The sequence below is a fragment of the Artibeus jamaicensis genome, unplaced genomic scaffold (genome assembly GCF_021234435.1).
Source record: "Artibeus jamaicensis isolate MK-2021 breed Jamaican fruit bat unplaced genomic scaffold, CSHL_Jam_final contig_490, whole genome shotgun sequence".
In the NCBI taxonomy this organism is placed as follows: Eukaryota; Metazoa; Chordata; class Mammalia; order Chiroptera; family Phyllostomidae; genus Artibeus; species Artibeus jamaicensis.
Window position 1 is genome coordinate 3,688,271 of NW_026521861.1, and position 18,664 is coordinate 3,706,934.

Here is an 18,664-nt window from a genome sequence, read left to right on the forward strand (position 1 = left end):
TTGAAAAAGCAAACAAAAGGCCATCAAAATCCTTGATACACTTCTATTCTATTTTCACCCACTTTCTGCCCCAAACAGAGACAAAAAGAACACTTGTGCCGGCTGAGAGGCCAGGTTAAATGTAAAGAGGTCTACATTTTAGGTCTACAGAAAATTAAATGTAGACCTAAAATTCCACAAGTCTCAAGAGCCTTCTTTAGAAAACTTTTTCAGTGAAGCAAATCCTCTGACTAAGCCTGAGAAAGTCTCAGAAGGATTTTTGGAGTCTTGTATACTTGAAAAAAGAAACAGTGAAAACAACAGAGAGAAAAAAGCTTGATCCTAATAGAAAACAGGGTGTATCTTGGGCCATTGTTTTATGATTACCTTTGATTTAAAAAACAAACTTTATAAAGAAAAAACAACTTTGAATAGGACATCCTGCTTTGTGGTTGTAAGCAAAGTAGGAAATGTTCTTCTTTAGAAATGTGTAGCCATATTTAGATCTAAAAATAAAGATAAATGTAGAAAATAAAAGAAATTAAGCCAACATGAGTGAAAGGTTACAACAGAAAAGAAACATTTTTAAGTACGAAGGGCTGGTGAGTATATCCTAGAAGTAAGGGGAGTCTGAGATGAGGGGAAATTCTAGTTTTATTTAAATATTAAGGATATGGTTAAAGATAGATGGTGAAGGTAAGAGAAGGACACTGGGTTGGTCAGAAATTTCAAGAGATTGGAGAGAAGAGGCAGGACCAGGGGAGTATGCTGTGTGGAACAGACTCCAGGTAACAGACATTCTGCAGTGTGGAAGGAAAGAAATACCACTTTCATCTGTGCAGCAGTTTATGCTTTTCAAAGGCCACTATAAATACAAATAAATCCAAAATTAGTGATTAGGAATTAGAAGGAAGAGAAGGATGGCCCTAAGTTTGGAGGAACATCACCAAAGACTACAGGTATGGAAGGGGGGCTCTCATTGGAAAGGAGGGGGTGGGGTTACTTATGAAAAGTCGGGTTAAGCATCATTGAAGGTAACACTGGGCTAGGAAAAGGAGGCAGAAATGGAAAGTCCAGGAGAGGGATGCTGGGCAAAAGAGCAAGGGGAGGGGAAAATGAAAGGGGGCGGGGCAGGGAAAGAGATGGAGATGGGTCATTAAATAATCGTTTGACGAGGTCGAAGTTTCGGGGTCCACAGAGTGGGAGGCAGAATAGCGTAGGAAAGCGATCAAAATCAGAGGAAGAGTTTCCAGGAGACCGAAGTCAGTCGCCGGGTGGCGATGCCGCACCTCACGGACAAGGACGCAGTGTTGGCGACGAGGGCGTAGGTGCTGTCGTCTACTTCCCGGCCTTGAGCCATGGCCCGTGTATCTCAAAACCGACCCCGGGCAGCAATCGCTAGACCCGGGTTCCCTTTCGCAGCGGTTACTCCGAACCCCCAGGTGCCCGTCCGGTGCAGCTCTCCACTGTTTGCGTGGTAGTCCGGAGACTGTAATCCCTGCGCCCATAGGCTCTGATCCTCTAGCCTCCTGCCTCTAGAGGCGAGCGGATTGGTGGAAGCCCTGAAGCGTATCAGCCAATGGGTGAGCGACTAGGGAAGCGAAGGGCGGGTCCCTCGGAATAGGTGCTGGAATGGCCCTACTCTGCACGTGGCAAATAATTACAATATTAATAAATGTCAATAGCTGAAACTAATATTGAGTGCTGGCCGAGCCAGACGGTGCTACAAGCTCCATACAGGCATTGTTTTATTTAATCTTCAAACTCCCCATCGACCCCATTTTACAGATAAGGAAAGTAGGGATAAGAAAAGTAACTTGCCTAAGACTACACAATTTAGTAGGATTTGAAGCAAATTCTAATCTAAATCTACAGTTCCAAGACTTTCATTGTTATATTACACTTTCACACATACCCTCTGCTACTTAAAGGAGGCAGATAGCTTCTGAAAATAGCCTGATCGAAGGGTCAGCAGCTTGTCCTTGCTTCCTCCCTTCCCCTTCAGACCCTTCCTAGCCCTCTCTTAAATGCTTTGCCTTCCCTTCCCTCCAGTCCTCCGCTTTTCCATGCCCTCTCCTTCCCTTATTTAAGTCCCTCCTTCCTGTCTTGCCACCCTCTCTCCTTCATTTCATTCACAAATATTTACAGAGTATCTCCCTTGCATAGTGGCACTCATTTGGAACAAAATACTCAGCAAAACAGGTAAAATTCCTTCATTCTTGGAACTTAGAGACTGGTGGGTGTGCGGGGTGGGTGGTGTATACAGCCACTTCATCACACAAATGTAAAATTATAGTTTGAATTAAGAATTAAAGGAACATGATACAGGAGAGCTTACGTTGGGGTCCTCACCTAGTTGGATGGGGGATGTCAGAGATGGTTTCTGGGTGAGCCCGTGCTGTTTTCACTGAGAGTCAAAGGATGAGGAGTGATTGCTGGGAGGTGTGTGTGGGGGGGCATAGTGCAGTTTTTGGAAAGGTATTAAAGCAGGACAACAGATTGGATGAACTGGGAAGGGTAGTGTGATTGGAACAGAGGGAGATGAGTAGAAAATACTGAAGGAATGGCTGGAGAAGAAGCCAAGGGCTAGGTAAAGATCAAGTTGAGAATTCTGGTCTTTATCCTAAGAGCCATGGAAAGGCATTACATGGTTTTGATCAAGAAAATTATGATCAAATTTGTTTATAAAAGAGTATTCTGGCTACAGAAGCATTATCAATTAGGACATTAGGAAGAATAGAAATAAGATCTAATAGGAGTCAGTTTCATGGTCCTAACAAGGTGACCCAGAGCACTACTGGCATTTTGGGCTACACAGAGGTGTAACACACAAACCTCACGTTCTTCAGACACTAGGCAGTCTTTCATTTCAGGGATGTGGGGCAAAAGTGGAAAAGCGTTTCTCTTAGGCGGGAAAGGGGATTAGTCGCAGCCATAGGTCTTTAGGGTTGCAGCGGTGCTGGGGGGAATGTTGAGCTCCATACCCATGTGACAGAGGGGCAGGCATGAGGTGTGAGGCGCATAGAAAGGGCACAAACTGCCGTGTCTGTAGGTGGCACTGTGTCACATGTCTGACAAATTATGCACTAGTGAAAGAATAAATAATGTAGAAGGAAAACTTTGTAGGCACTGTTGAAAAGGGGAAACAGTGGAGTTAATAAACAGTTTGATAAAATTACTTTACTATGTATAGGGTAAGTGGAGGCAGTCTGGCTTCCTCATCCAGGTGTCTGGGTAGCTAAGGGAAGCAGTGTTCCCACAGCCTAGGAGGCCCCTGATAACCAGTGTTCTCATAACCTTGAGACTGGGTCTGATAAACTGTTCCCATAACATGAAGTGAGCTCACATGTGCAGAATTATGTTATGCTATATAATTTCTGGCATCTTGCTGGCTTTGTTCCCCTCTCATACTTAAACAGGTAGGAACTCCCTGCTGGGGGTGGTGATGATGAGAGACACACAAGGGGACAGGTGCCACAACATGAAACATGCAAATAGACACGCAGCTCGCAGCATTCGTGGCTCACCCACCCGTGAGTAAAGGCATGCCAGACATCCCAACGGCTCCATGAATATTGTTGCATCTGCATGAATACCATGAACCTGCCTGGCCTTAAACGGTGGCAACACACCCACTCTGCCTACTCCTTGATATTTCTTGCTTCCAGAACTGTGACAATAGATTTCTGTTGTTTAAGCCACTCAGTTTGTGGTACTTAGTTGCCCCGGCAAATTCATAAATACACGGATAGGGTAAGACTCAAACCCAGGCAGGAAGGCTCTGAGACAGGTGTGCTTATCATGTACTTTTTGTCTCTCCTATAATAGAGCTAATCAAAAGAAAAACAGACCAGCCCCTCTTTCCGTCTTGCAAATAAATGACACAACAGCCATCACGAGCTCTCAAATCTAGGCAGACTAGAAAAACATTGACTACCCTTTCCCCACAGCTGTACCTTGTGCCCTGGAATCCCTTTTTCCTAACCCCTAATTTAAAGTGGGGCTGGTTGAGCAGTGCTCAACCCAGATATTTTTGACAGACATATGGTATTACAGAACAGGGGGGCCAAGGTTCATTACGTCTGCTGCCCTATTGGAAAGATGTCTGTCAATGCCAGAGATTTGTGAAAAGGAAAGGAAATGTTTATTTAATGTTATACAGACTTAAAGTAGTGACCTAACATCTTCATTTAAAATATCAAATTCCTTTAAGATACCCATAGACACACACAGTACTTCCTTATCCCCCTGCCCTAATTTGAGGTACCTAACTCAGGAAAAGAAGCAAACATCTGTGTTTCAAGCCGCTGGCACTATCAGCTGTGTTGCCATCCAGGCAGGATCTCTAACTAATTTAAAGCCATGTGGCACCTTCTCATGCTCTACTGACAAGAGTTCTTTGTATTCATTTTCTTCCAGGCAAAGTCTCTCCTGCTTCCCAGGCCACACGGCCAAAGGGAGCACCCCAAAGCCACGTGGTCCTCTTCTACCAAAGCTGCGGGGGTCTGTACTCTGGCCCAAACCATGTGGATCTCTCTGCAAAGCTGTGGAGAGGGTCAGGTCACCACACTGACAAAGCCAAGTGGTACTCACTCCAATGGCTGCCATGTCTGGGGTTTAAATCCCCGTGCCGATCTTCCTCTGTTCCTCCATTTCTGACTCATCCTACAATCAGTTACACCTGCCACTATTTCTGTATATTACAATTTTACTGGGCTGCCATCATGAGTCTCGGCAGATATGGCCCCGTGTCATGGAACCAATCTTCTCCAAGCTCCCACACAGGTGCTGTACTTGGGGGACCTGCCCCCAGGTACATCTTGGGGGGAAGTGACTTCATTCCCCTGGCTCCAAGCCTGGCCACAGCCACTTAACATATCCAAGTGACCCGCCAAAGGCTATAGATATGTTAAATGACCATGCCATGATTTAGCTGCAAGGCTGTGGCTGTACAAAACAGCCCTGCATGTTCCTGCTCCATGTGTCCCTTCCCCCAACTCACACCTGTGAGGAAACGGGTGAGGACATCTTATATGTCTCTCCAATATTTCCTAGACTCCTCGAGTTCTGGACCCCATTCCAAATCCCTTTTAGGGGCCCCCCTCTTGGCTGCACCCTCTAACAATGGGACTAAATTTACTCTGCCTGCCTGCATGACTCTGAGACTTATTAGAGCTTCAAAATCCACATGTTTAATAAGTTGTTGAAAGCAGCACCATCTGAGGTTAGTAATACCCAGATTTGGGCCATTTTCTTTGGATTAAAATTAAAATGATGTGTCCTATGGGAACAGTAGGAACAGTGGCCCTCCCAGTAGTCATATTAAGCTAGTGATATGGGCATCTTTGAAAAAACCTCTGTTTAACCTTTATTTGCCCAGGCCCCAGGCGTCCTAGACAGAATGATGGGGCCGTCTGGGAGGGCGGGTGGCCAGTTAGTGAGGACAGGAACTGGCACCCCCGCTGATAGAACAATTATCACATTCTGTTTCTGTATCCCACATTTGTCACATAGACAGAAAGACCCCCTAATCTATATATTCCCCAAAAATCCTTTGTTCGGGGCTCAGAATTTGGAAATGACTCTTCTGGGCCCGTGCACGTTAAACAATAAACCTCGTACTCCAGAATCCCTCCGTGTCTGGTTGCTTCGTTTTCTTATAACACTAGTACTGACAGGAGGAAAAGGCTGTCCACGTGACTGGGCGACCTGTCACTACCATGGACAGGAACCTTTGGAGAGCATGTTCTGGAACCGTGAGCGAAACCTGGGCCCAGGCCACAGGTCTTGAAGTTGCGGAAACCTTGGAGCAGAGGGGGAACTATGAGCTGGTTCCTGCCACGTGAGGGAGGCCGGAGTGGGTTTCCCAGCAGGGTCAGGGAATATGGGAGGTCAGGGTCAGCGTGGACCTGCGTAGAGGGCAGACCAGAAACCATCATCATCAGGGGTTAGGAAATGGCTCCGGTTTTATTTTGTTTGTGTGTGTGCGCGCGCATCTGGACGTGGATGCATCTCATGGCCCGCAGGATACCTGTTGGTGCAACTGCCAGCTTCAGGGTTTTATGCACTGTCCCCACAAAACCAGGAAGACCAGCCTTGGGTCTGGGCGCAACGGAGGGAAGTGGGGGCGACGATTTCCCCCGAAGCGCTAGGGCTACCATGGGGGCGCATTCCTTCTTGCAGAGGGTGGGAAATAAAGCCTGGCTTGGCGTTCGGGGTCCCTCCAGGGTCGCGCTGGGCGCGAGCTCGCTCTAAGTGGTCAAAGCCGCACAGGGTCCTGGAAACACAGCGCAGGCGGGGCTGGCAACCGCTCCCAGTTCGCCCTTCTGAGAGGAGAGAGGGAGGGGCCACTACTTCCTGAAAACCTTGAAAACCCAGTGTGCGAGCTAGGCCGACGCAGCGCCGAGATGTCTGGAGGGTCAGTGAAGAGCCTGGGGAAGGGTAAGGCCAGCCCTCCGCGAGAGGTGGGGGTGATCTCGGCGACCCCTAGCCGCAGGTCGAGTTGGGGCTGCTTTGGAGCTGAGCCTCTGTGCAGGGGCTTCCTCCGGTGGGGAACCGGGAACGGGCTGGGGGGGCAGTGCCCCAGGCCTCTCCGCGTCCGGTCCCCGGGGCCGCGGAGAGTCCTCTCCAGTCCCCCTCCGGTCCCTGCGGTCCGGAGGCTGGGGATCCTGGCCTCTCTCGGGACTGTAACCGCCTCCGCTTCTCCTCCGCAGGAAGCGCTCCCCCAGGGCCTGTCCCGGAGGGCCTGATTCGCGTCTACAGCATGAGGTTCTGCCCGTTCGCCCAGAGGACGCGCCTAGTCCTAGAAGCCAAGGGAATCAAGTAAGAACCCAGGCCCGGGGCAGCTCCCCGCGCCAGCCGGGAATGAGCTGCCTCGGGCGGCGAAGGGTGGGAATCTCGAATAGGGCCCCAGGAGCTTCCTTTGCTGCAAAACAAATGACTATTCTCAGCCTTTTGGGGAAGACGTAGCCTCTCCCTGAGGAGGGAGGCGAAGGGAAACGCCATAGACCCCAGAAGTCTAGGACACTCCATTTAGATTAACCTAACCATTTTATGGATTAGAAGAATGGGCTCCAATTAAGGTAATGACTGGCAGCAGCCCTTTGAGCTCTTGTGGACCTCTAATTCCTGGTCCACTGCCCTTTCCGATTCACCTGACTCCCGTCCGGTTTATCTGACATACTGTTTGCTGTTATTCTGAGTATATCATTTCTTATCAAAGTCAATAATTAACCCAGTACAGAATGTATACTTTGACTCTCCTGGCAATGTGTGCTGTTAACTATACTGTACACACCCTACAGGTTGGGTTGTTGGTTGAGTCAAAGGGTCTATGCTTAAAAATTCAGTCCTCTGTGGAGCCTCATCGAGAGTTGCATGGTTATTAACATGGGTTAGCCATAGGAATCATGCAGTAGTCGCTTGGTTTTTCTCTGCAGACGTCAAATAACCATTGGAACTGCCCCCTTTCCAATGACTTTTGGAATAGGTGAAACAGACATTAGATACCTGTGGGGTGGAAGTTTAAAATGTAGCCCCCATTCTAAGAAATTTTTCATCTATGTGCTTAGGGTTTATAAATGTATTTTAGTCTTCTAGGGAGAGAATTAGGCAGGCAATTCCTGCCTAAAAGTCATATAAGATGTATTCTAAAGGAAAAAAATTATTTACGGATTAGCCCTCACCTCATCACTAAGATTGGCATCTTATTTGGATGAATTGATCTGAATATATAGCAAAATACTCAACATTTAGTAACATTTTCCCAAAACACTATGTTATCCAAATACTATAATATTTGCTATATTAGTCAGAATTCTTTTATTGCAAGTAAGAGAACTGTAATTCAAACTGAAAAAAGATATGTCTTGTGCTCATGTAATTGACAAGTACATGAACAAGATGCAGCTGAATTCAGGGCACAAAGACTGGATTATGTGCCCCTCTGCAACTCTGGTTTGAAAACGACTCTCCCTTACTTACCGGGAGTTTTCCAAAGAAGAGTTAAAATGATTCTTTACCTTATTACTGTGTGTGTTGGGGGTGAAGAGTGGTGACAGTTGCCAGGTAATGAAACAGCAGGGGTGTATTAAAAGTCATGGATCTGTTGCCAGGAGACTTTCATCAGGTTTTTTTTTTTTGCCACACCCTGTACCACTACATGTTGGGAACCGCCCTGCCTGGTTTCAGGAGCTGTAACCCCCCCATGGCTAAGGCTGAGTGAGCGACCTTTGGACCATAAGCCACTAAGGAGACAAAGCTCATCTCCCGGGCAGGAGCATTGCTTCTGCTCCTTTTTTCATAACTGGCCTTCAGTGCTTGGTCGGTTAGCCAATGATGGGTGAAATTCCTCATGGGAGGACTGACCTAAGACAGGCATGATCAGGTAGAGGTCCCAGGGAAGGACTTGAGGGGCTATGGAGAAGGGGGGTGATGGACCCTTGCCCCTTGGCTTTGACGAAGCCTGAGTCAGTCTGTCTTCGAGAAGTCTCTGAGAAGTCCTTGGCTATCTGCCTCCCCTGCCTGACTTAAGCCTGAAACAAGGACAGAGGGTGGTGCAGCCCTGTGCTGGAAAGGGCGGGCTCCCTGGGTGATCAGGCCTAATAAAGGATATGTAAAATCCTGTGAAGTCTGCTTTGCTAAAAATGCTCTTAGTTAAATGATAAAGGCCCAAACAGGAAATGAGTTTGTTTTCCAAAGTTTTGTAGCCTTTTAGCTGGTAGACCCTGACTCAGAAGAAGCCCTAATAGTTCTTTGTATGCTATCTACTATTTGGTCCTTACTGCCTGACAATGATTAATAAGTTGTACCTGAACTCCTGAGCAAAAAAACCCGATAAAAGCCTGTCTAGGCAAGGGTCGAGGCACTCTCCCCTTGAGAGGGTGGCCAGACTGTTCTGAGGCGCTTCCCCCTTGAGGAAGTAGCCGTGCCATCCCTTTTCCTCCAGAGGACTTGGTAGTCCGTGTGAATTTGTCTCATGTCTCATCCATGACCCTGTGGGCACCGAGAGCTGGTGCCCAAGTCAGCTAGATGTTTACCATGTGCTATAACCTAACAAAGCACGGTTTTCTTTAAAAGGTACGTGTTCCAACTTGTGGCAGGTATGTTGACTTGTTGACTCACAATGTCAGGTTACCGCCAAATGCTTTTGTTCTGAGAACCTTCTTTATCACAAATGACCTACCTTTTGTTTTTTAAATATATTTTATTCATTATACTATTAGTTGTCCCATTTCTCTCCCTTTATTTCTCTTCGCCCCCTTCCCGTCTGCATTCCCCACCCCCTGCCCCAGTTCATGTCCACGGCCTGTACATATACGTTCTTTGGCTTCTAAATTTCCTATATTAATCTTAACCTCCCCCTATTTTGTACCATTTATGCTACTTATTCCCTGTACCTTGTCCCCCATGTTCCCCCCTCCCCCTCCTTGCTGATAACCCTCCATATGATCTCTATTTCTGTGATTCTGTTCCTGTTCTAGTTGTTTGCTCAGTTTGTTTTGGGGTTTTTTGTGTGTGTTTTGTTTTTTATGTTCAGTTGTTACTTGTGTTTGTTGTTCTTTCACTGTTCATATTTTTGGTCTTCTTTTTCTTAGATAAGTCCCTTTAACATTTCATATAATAAGGAATTGGTGATGATGAACTCCTTTAACTTGACCTTATCTGGGAAGCACTTTATCTCCCCTTCCAATCTAAATGATAGCTTTGCTGCACATAGTAATCTAGGCTGTATGTCCTTGCTTTTCATCACTTTGAATAGTTCTTTGTTGTATGTTCATTGTAGTATGTCTAGTGCCTAGAACACTGCTTTATTCACTCATCAAATATTTACTGAGTGCCTGTCTGAAACTATTTATATTTTCTTCATAGCATTCAAACCTGTTTTAAATTTGCTTTTATGTGTTTATTAAAATGAACAAGGCACATAAGATCCCTGATGTCATGGAGCTTACTTTCTAGGGAGTTGACATAATAAACAGATTGGTAGTGATCAAAGTAATTTCAGATACATATCAGTTCAATGAAAACAGTAAAACAAGATGGTCACATAATGGAGGCCCTCAGCAGCCTCAGAATGGGTGGTCAGGGAAGGCCTCTCCGTGCATCTGGTGTTTGACCTGGGAAGATGGGCAGAGAAGGCAGAGGACTAATAAGTGTAAATGTTCCAGGTGGGAACGTGTATGGCAAATTCAATGAATATAAGAAAAGCCAGTGTGGCCAGATCATAATGACCAAAAGGAAAGCTGTAGGAAACACGTGTGACAAATCAAATGTGCCTCGTGTATCCTGGAATGTGACTTAGAGTTTATCCTTTTCCCCTTGAGCAACAATTGGAGGGTTGTAAGCAGGAGAGTGGCCTAATCTAATTTACTTTTGTCAAAGCTCCGCTTGGCCGTGCATACAGAATGGACTGTAGGGAGGCCATGGAGGGAGCTGAGGGGCTGGTGGGGACTATTATAGGGATCCAGGTAGTGGATGATGTTTTGGATGAGGTAGTAATGATAAAGCTGAGAAATGAATAAGGTCACTATGATTTGGAGGGCTAGCTTACCGGTCTTGCTGTTCCATTTGACTTGAGGAAGAGGGTGTAGGGGGCAGGAATCGAGGCTGAGTCGACTCCTAAACGGTGGGGTCTGATCAGCTACGTGGATGGTAGGACCAGTGAGGATTCATTCAGAAGTTACAAAAAATGTTTCATTCTCTTCATTGTCTTCTATTTGCCTTTCAGGTATGAAGTTGTCAACATCAACCTGAAAAATAAGCCTGAGTGGTTCTTTAAGAAGAATCCCTTTGGTCTGGTGCCAGTTCTGGAGAACAGTCAGGGTCAACTGATCTATGAGTCTCCCATCACCTGTGAGTACCTGGATGAAGTGTATCCAGGGAAGAAGCTGTTGCCAGAGAACCCTTATGAGAAAGCACGCCAAAAGATGGTCTTTGAATTGTTTTCTAAGGTGTGTGTATAAGAAATGTCAGTTCCTATTTGAAAAACTTTTTTTAAAGCTATATCAGTGGTCATTTATGGTTCATTAATCTGGGAAAGGAAAACAAAACAGGATTATACTCATCTGCCTTGACGTGTCCCACAAGCCCTTCCTCGATCGGTTCCTGTTTACCTCTCCAAAGTTACCCCTGTTCACTCTTGACATGTTATGTTCCAGCCACACCAAATGTTTTCAGTTTTCCCACACTCACCACCTTATCAACTCTTGCTGGCAGACTCTTCCCCCTTCTCACTTCTCCTGGTTCTCTCCAAACCCTCTTTCCTGTACCTACTCACACACTGCTGCCTTCTAGGAGCTTGTTCAGAGTGGGTGAGTGCCCAGCTCTGTGATCCCACGGGCACGAACACTTCCCTTTGGGGATCGCCTGCCTTCTTGCGTGTGTTGCATCAGGGTGTTACTGTTGACACACTGCCTAGGTTTGTGACCAGCCCTGCCACTTTCAAGTGGTTTGCTAACTTACTTACTGCTTTATCTCTGTGTTTCAGGTCATAATTCCTTCCTCATAGATAAAAATCAGTTCACATGAAACACCCAGATTCAAGACATGGTAAATCTCAGTGTTAGTTCTTGCTGTTCCAGCCAGTGTCCAGCAGTGAGCTTCTTTGCTCCATGTGGACAGTAGCATGGGGCTGACTGAGTAAATGGCATTCTTGTAGAAGAACTGTTTGTATCTGAATTAGCATCAATGTGTAAATTAGTTCAAGCAGTTAGTATTAACAAGGACATGACCAATAGTAGACAAGAATAGCAACATGAGGTTATGTGTCTGTAATCCTGTTATCCTGTTAGCATAAGTCGCCATACACAGTAATACATGGTCTCTAGACAAAGAAATGGTTAAAGAAATACGGTGAAGATAGGACTTATAGGGAAGACCTCTTGTTTAAGGAGACAGTGCAACGGGAAGCCAATGGAAAAGGAAGAAGGAATTGTCTGGCTTAGCAGGATGAGAGAATAGTAGAGATGGCTGCTATTAAAGTTGATGAACAGAGAATAGGGCAAATTTACAAGAAAGGTGGTGGAGAATTTTTTTTAAAGTAACAAGAGATTCATTGTACTGTTTAGAAAGAAAATGAGCCTAAAAGCTGGAGATGCCCACTATTACTTTTATACTCACATTCGGGAAAGAGGTGGTCTTAGATGGCATGTGACCCCACCCTCCTGGCCACGGCTCAGCGAACTAGAAATGCCCCCATGTGCATCCCCAGCCCAATCATCTTCTTGCCTAGAAACTTGGACCTGAGACAGACTAAGACAGTAAAAGTGGGGAAGTTTTGAATGAAAAAATATGTATATATGTGTATAAAATTAGAGACTTGACCAACCCAAGCCACATAGGGAAGTGGACATTAACACTGCAAAGGGACCTATATGTGGAAAATAATACAGAACAGACATGTAAAGAGAAGCAAAGATGAATGAGCAGGCAGGAAATGGGGATGGAAGGGCAGCCTGCAAACCTTCAGTTCCAATGAGCGAAGCTGTTCTGACATCCATGGGATTTCAGGGGATTCGCCTGTATTTTCAGAGCAAATGCCTGTTTACTTAAACTGGGATGAGTGGACTTCTGTCTCATGCAGTGCGATGATGCCAAACACACAAACACCTCCGCTACAAGCAGTAAAGCGTGTGACACTACACCTGTCAGGTCTCCAGGCAGTCACTCCCCTTTGAACAGTCTTCTCATGTCCTCCGCAAGGCAGAGATCAGGAAAAATTCTCTTCCCCAGCTCCCTCTGCAGCTGGGGCCCAGGCCTGCAACCCAGGCTCTCCCTGTCAGATACACGCATGGTAGAGTTCAATTCAGAAACAATCAATGTGAGGAAATAGGCTTGGTGTGGGGCACTGGTTCTGTTGGTGAGAGTGGCTGATGGTATGGCTTCAGGCTTTCAGGAGCCCTGGTGGTTGCCAAATTAAACTTCAGAGTAGCAAGGGCTTCGGTGATAGGGGCATTAGTTACCTCTGAGTCATTCCTGATAGTGGCACAAACCTGTAGTTTCAGCTCACTGGTCACAGTGATGCTTTCCAGCAGGTCAGTTTGAGCACGATTTTGTAGTGTTCCAGCTGAGTTCCAAGCCTGTTTGTTCAGCCCCCCGCAACAATTCTGAGACACTCAGTGTCCTTTAAAGATATTTTTGGCTCACACTTGCCAGAGTGGGCTCTGTTATTTGCAACTTATAAAATCCTGTTTAATAAAGCACCTTAGGCCACAAAACCATTTCGAGGATGAGCATATAACCTCTGTGAACACAGGAATGGGTGTGCCCTTTAAGTTTCTAGACCACTGACACTGGGACTAGAAGGGTTCTTTCGTGTTTTTACGTGAGGCTGGTATACTGAGCCCCCACTGATAAACTAAGAAATTATTCTCTGTCTAGGTACCATCTTTGATAGGAAGCTTTATTAGAAGTGAAAATAAGAAGGACTGCTCTGGCCTGAAAGAAGAACTTCGTAAAGAATTCAGCAAGCTTGAGGAGGTAATCAGTCGTGTCTCTCAGCTTTTATCCGAGTGAATGATACACCGCATCAGCTCTCTTCCTTCTGCTCTTCTGTTCATATTCCCGTTTCCCAAATTGTTTTACAGCAGTTAGTGATAATACCAAATAAGAAAATTTAGATTATAACAGATTGCTATAAGCGGTGTGTTTAATGTATAATCCAAAAACACCAAAAAGTATTTTGTCATGAACTTGCTCTTAAAACATTTTGTTGCACTGATGTTAAAATAACACGGGAAAGAAGAAATTCACCAACATTTCTGTGACCTGTTGTTTTTCCATGCTGTTTCCAGTCCTTGTCCATATATTTCTAAAAAATGATTAATATAACTAATCAGAGCATAGATTCCATTTTGTGTTCTTTTTTATACTTAGTATTAGATAATAAGCATTTCTCGCCACAAAGAATTTGCCATGAATCATACAGACACTTGGCAAAGCCCAGATGTGTTTTGCTTCCTTTGAGGGATGGCTGCCATTTTGTGTCTTTAGATCAAGTCTCCTCTTGGTCTTGAGACATTCCAAATACTCAGGTAGATTTAAACAATCAGTGTACAATGCAGCATGTTATATGGGCCCTGAAAAAGACTAGAAGTTTTATACAGGTAAGTTGGTTTGGTGTTGATGAATCAAATAATATTCTCAGTCCCCCTCCCCTTGACAAAACCATAATACCAATTCATCTTAAACTTTAGAAATGTACTATTTGTGCTTTGTTTTCAAATAATTTTATTTAATAGTTATTCTAGTTATTTCCAGTATATTTTAGGTAAATTGTTTTTATTTGAAGGATTATCTGCAAAGGACCCAAAGAATAAGAGTATATATAGCTTGATGAATTTTTAGAGTGACCATAGCCATAGAACCAGTACCCATATCAAAAATAAGAGTATTACTTTTGGCTACTTTCTGTACTCTACAAATGGAATAACATAATACGCACTTTCGGGTCTGGCTTCTTTCATACAGTGTTAGGTTGTGAAGTAGTTCACACAACATCAGTGTTGTGTGTAGTTCATTCCTATTCTTTGTATAGCGTTCCAGTGTATGTCTGTGTCACAGTTTTTTCTCCCTTTTAGTCCTGGTGGACAGTAGACATTTCCACTTTGGGGCTATTAGAAACAGTACTACAGCGAGCATTCTTGCATGTATCTTTTGGTGAATATGCATTCACGTTTGCAAGTACAATTACTGGGTTATAAAGTATGCATGCTCTCAGCTGGAAAACATCGCAGTACTGACTTTCATTCGTGTCCGCAGTGGTCCCATGCCCTAGCTAACTTTGTCTGGTTCATTTTAGCCATTATGGATGTGTACTGTCCTACGTTTTGGTTCTAATTTGCATTTCCTTGACACCTAATGTAATCGAGTGCCTTTTCAAAGGGTTATCGTCCATTTCGACATCCTTTTTTGTGAAGTGCAAGTCTTGCCCAATTTTCCAATGGGTTGTTTGCCTTTTTTCTTGATTCCCAAGAGTTCTTTCTATATTCTGAATACCAGACCTTTGTTGTATTACAAAGATCTTGTACTGTGTTGCTTATTTTATTTTTCATCACTTTTTAGTTTATCTTGCTGATTGTTTTGCTTCATCTGAAAACAATAGATTCTAAAGCTTAAACTGATCAAATAGACAAAAATTGAACTTGGACATGTCAAGCAAACAGGGCTACGCTCACCATTCTGTTGAACTCACCTGCATCTCTGATGATGAGTCTTCCGAGATGCACAAATAAGAAGTACTCTTATGCTGTTTGATGTTCAGGTTCTGACCAACAAGAAGACAACCTTCTTTGGTGGCAATTCACTTTCTATGATCGATTACCTCCTCTGGCCCTGGTTTGAACGGCTGGAAGCACTGGAGTTAAATGAGTAAGAGTTTTGAATATTATGTGAATAATTTAGGAGAATGATCATTGGAATAGCATATGTTGACCTTATTTCTGAACAAAAGTGAAGATATTTTATACAACTGTTATGAATGGAAAAAAGCGGGCAGGAGGGAAAGGCTTGGGCATGTCGTACATCCACCCTCGGTGCTGCTTCCCACCCCGGGGGACAGGTGGCAGTTCTGTGACATTTCGTAAAAAGTTTTAACAGCAATTTACTCCTTCCCTCCCGGGTAAAAATTCCTAAGGAAGGTTTGGGTGGGTGAAACAGGTGAGGGATTAACAAGTACAATTGGCAGTCACAAAATAGTCACAGGGTTGAGAGTACAGCATCGGGGAGATAATAAAATCACAATGACTGGGTGGTGGTGGATGGGTGCCGACTTATTGGGGGATCACTTTGTATGTTATATAATGTCTAAGCACTGTGCTCTACACCTTAAATGAATGTAATGTTGAATGCCAAGTGTAACTGAAAAAAATCTTAAATCTGTAAGGATAAGCCTCTCCCTTCTGCCCCCTTTTTATAAGGCTGCCATGCAGGATTGTTATGACCAACGCTGCCTCTTATTTACCAGTAAGATTCCCATACTGGTTTCCAAGCTCCACACTTTGAAGCTTGGCAGCCACCTTGGCTCACTCCCTCTTAAAGCTTAGAGCTACTCAGGGTTACTTTTAAAAAAATATTCTTTCAAAACAATTCTTTAAATTTTAAAAGATTTATTAAGACATTAAAAAAAATTAGGTACAGCCCTGGCTGGTGTGGCTAAGTGGATTGAGTGCAGGCCTGCAAACCACAGGGTTGCTGGCTCGATTCTCAGACAGGGCACGTGTGTGGGTTTTGGGCCAGGTTCCCAGTAGGGGGTGCATGAGAGGCAACCACACACTGATTTTTACCTCTGGTTCTCCCTTCCTTCCTCTCTCTCTAAAAATAAGTAAATAAAATTTAAAAAATAAATAAAATAAAATTTAAGTATAGTTGGTATTTGTGGACAAAAAAGGGCCATATACTTAACCTGACAAACTCAGGGAGGGCCTTAAAAACTCATAGAGACCAACAATAACCAATTAGGATGGTCTGAAATGAAAGGTTTTAAACAAAAAGCAGTTTATGGTAGGTAGTCATGTCTGTCCTAGGCTAGAATGTTCCCTGACAAAGGTCATCTTCACCTTAACTAAGCCTGTCCATTGTCCTTTTGCATCAAGGATAACATACCTGATAAACACACCTTTGCAAAAACAAAGTAATTTCCCTTTTACCAGGCCCCTCAGAGCACGGGCACCACACCCAGAGACCACAGTCCTCTCACTGTCATTGTGGTCATGTGAACTGCTGTTAACTACCCTGTACCCACCTGTGTAAAAGAAGTATGTGTCTACCATTTTAATCTTTATCCAGTCCCAGAAGTTTCCCCACTTTGCTTCCTCCCACCTTCATTATCTTTCACCCGTGGATTTCATGTAGACCACGTACATCTTCTCTTTTGATTGTAACATATAAAGCAGGGTGCAACACTGCCATTTTCTGGAGCGTTTTCTCAACTTGCTGAAGTTTTGCTTCCTGGCCGTTGTCATCAGTTTGGCTCAAATGAACTCATAAAAATTCTCTACAGATTTGAACATATTATTATGCTCACAGTATGCAGTATTAGGTTTCAGGTATACAGGATGATTCGACATTAATATACCTTACAATGTGATTAACACAATAAGTGTGCTGATCATGTGTCACCGTGCAAATGCAGGTACAACATTATGGACTATAGTCCCCGTCACCCATCCTCACCACTTCCCCTCTGGCGTCCATCGGTTTGTTCTTTTTCTTTTTTAAAAAATGTGTCAATTACAGTTGACATACAATATTATATTAGTTTCAGGTGTACAACATAGTGATTATACATTTATATAAGTTATGAAGTGAATATCCCAGTAAGTTTGGCAGTATCCATCTGATCCCACACATAGTTACTACATTACTAACTTTATTCCCTGTGCTGTACTTCACATCCCTGTGACTGTTTTTGTAGTTGGCAAGATGTACTTTTAATCACTTTTTAGTCATAATCTGAACATAGATGGGTTGTTTTTCATGTTCTCATTTTAAAAAGTTGCCACTCAGATTGGAATAGTCTCACACCAAATGAGCAAGTCATTTCCTTTTGGAAGATTCCTGTTCTGTAAAACAAAGACTTCTACAGTATGTTCCAAAACTAATAGTCATACCTCAGAGAGATTGCAGGTTCCATTTCAGACCCCTATAATAAAGCAAATACCACGATAAAGCGAGTCACATGTATATTTTGCTTTCCCAGTGTATATAAAAATTATGTTCACACTATACTTTAGTCTGTTAAGTGTTCAATAGCATTATGTCTAAAAAAGAACAATGTAAATACCTTAATTTAAGAACGCTTTTTTGCATAAAGAAACACTCACCATTATCTGAGCCTTCAGTAATCTTTTTGCTGGCCAAAGGTTTGCCCTAGTAACATCAAAGGTCAGTGATCATAGATCTCCATAACAAATATAAAAATAATGGCCAGGGTTTGAAATATTCTAAGAATTATCAAAATGTGGCACCAAGTCACAAAGTCAAGCAAATGCTCTTGGGAAAAGGCGTGGTTAGACTTGCTCAGTGCAGGGTTACCACAGACCTCCCTTCAGTTTGTAAAAAATGCAGTATCCGAGAAGCACAACCAAAGGAGGCCTGTCTTATTCTATAATTACATGCATTTTAAAGAAATATGTTTAACGAACTACTTTAAAAGGCTAGAGGAGTACAAAATGACACTGATGACGATGACATGTAGAAGACTTGGCAGTGCCTTCCTGTGTAGTCCAGCTAACACCTTCATGCTTTCCATCTCCCGCAGGTGTGTGGACCACACTCCAAAACTTAAGCTTTGGATGGCAGCCATGAGGAAAGATCCCACTGTATCGGCCCTCCTCACCGATGTGAAGACCTTCCAAGGTTTCTTAAATGTCTACTTGCAGAACAGCCTGGAGGCCTGTGACTATGGTCTTTGATGGGGGCACGAGTCAGTGAAGATGTGGCCCTGGCTGGCGTGGCTCAGTGGATTGAATGCCAGCCTGCAAACCAAAGGGTCACCAGTTCGATTCCCAGTCAGGGGACATTCCTGGGTCGAGGGCCAGGTCTCCAGCAGGGGGAACGTGAGAGGCAGCCATATATTGATGTTTCTCTCCCTTTCTTTGTCCTTCCCTCTCTCTCTAAAAATGAATAAATAAGAAATTAAAAAAAAAACCAATGAAGATATGTCTAATGTTTTCCTTCACTAATA

The 18,664-nt window shown here is 44.0% G+C and overlaps 2 protein-coding genes across 2 annotated transcripts in view; one reads left to right on the plus strand and one right to left on the minus strand.

Moving 5' to 3' along the window:
* Positions 1-1,441, minus strand: part of CFAP43 (cilia and flagella associated protein 43) — an 82,089-nt gene extending 80,648 nt beyond the window's left edge. The window contains exon 1 of the mRNA XM_037159523.2: positions 1,269-1,441. Coding sequence (XP_037015418.2) covers positions 1,269-1,339 — 71 coding nt within the window. The 5' untranslated portion in view covers positions 1,340-1,441. The remainder of the gene's footprint in view (positions 1-1,268) is intronic.
* Positions 1,442-6,310: 4,869 nt separating this feature from the next.
* GSTO1 (glutathione S-transferase omega 1) lies at positions 6,311-18,625 on the plus strand. Its single transcript, XM_037159519.2, has 6 exons — positions 6,311-6,420; positions 6,693-6,801; positions 10,709-10,931; positions 13,360-13,458; positions 15,242-15,348; positions 18,239-18,625. Exons 1-6 carry the CDS (start codon positions 6,387-6,389, stop codon positions 18,390-18,392), a joined length of 726 nt encoding a protein of 241 aa, XP_037015414.2. The 5' UTR covers positions 6,311-6,386; the 3' UTR covers positions 18,393-18,625.
* Positions 18,626-18,664: the final 39 nt, after the last annotated feature.

Coding starts and splice junctions, on each gene's coding strand:
- GSTO1 (XM_037159519.2), top strand. CDS start 6,387: ATGTCTGGAGGGTCAGTGAAGAGCCTGGGGAAGG. Junction 6,421..6,692: donor AGTGAAGAGCCTGGGGAAGG/GTAAGGCCAGCC, acceptor TCTCCTCCGCAG/GAAGCGCTCCCCCAGGGCCT. Junction 10,932..13,359: donor TCTTTGAATTGTTTTCTAAG/GTGTGTGTATAA, acceptor TTCTCTGTCTAG/GTACCATCTTTGATAGGAAG.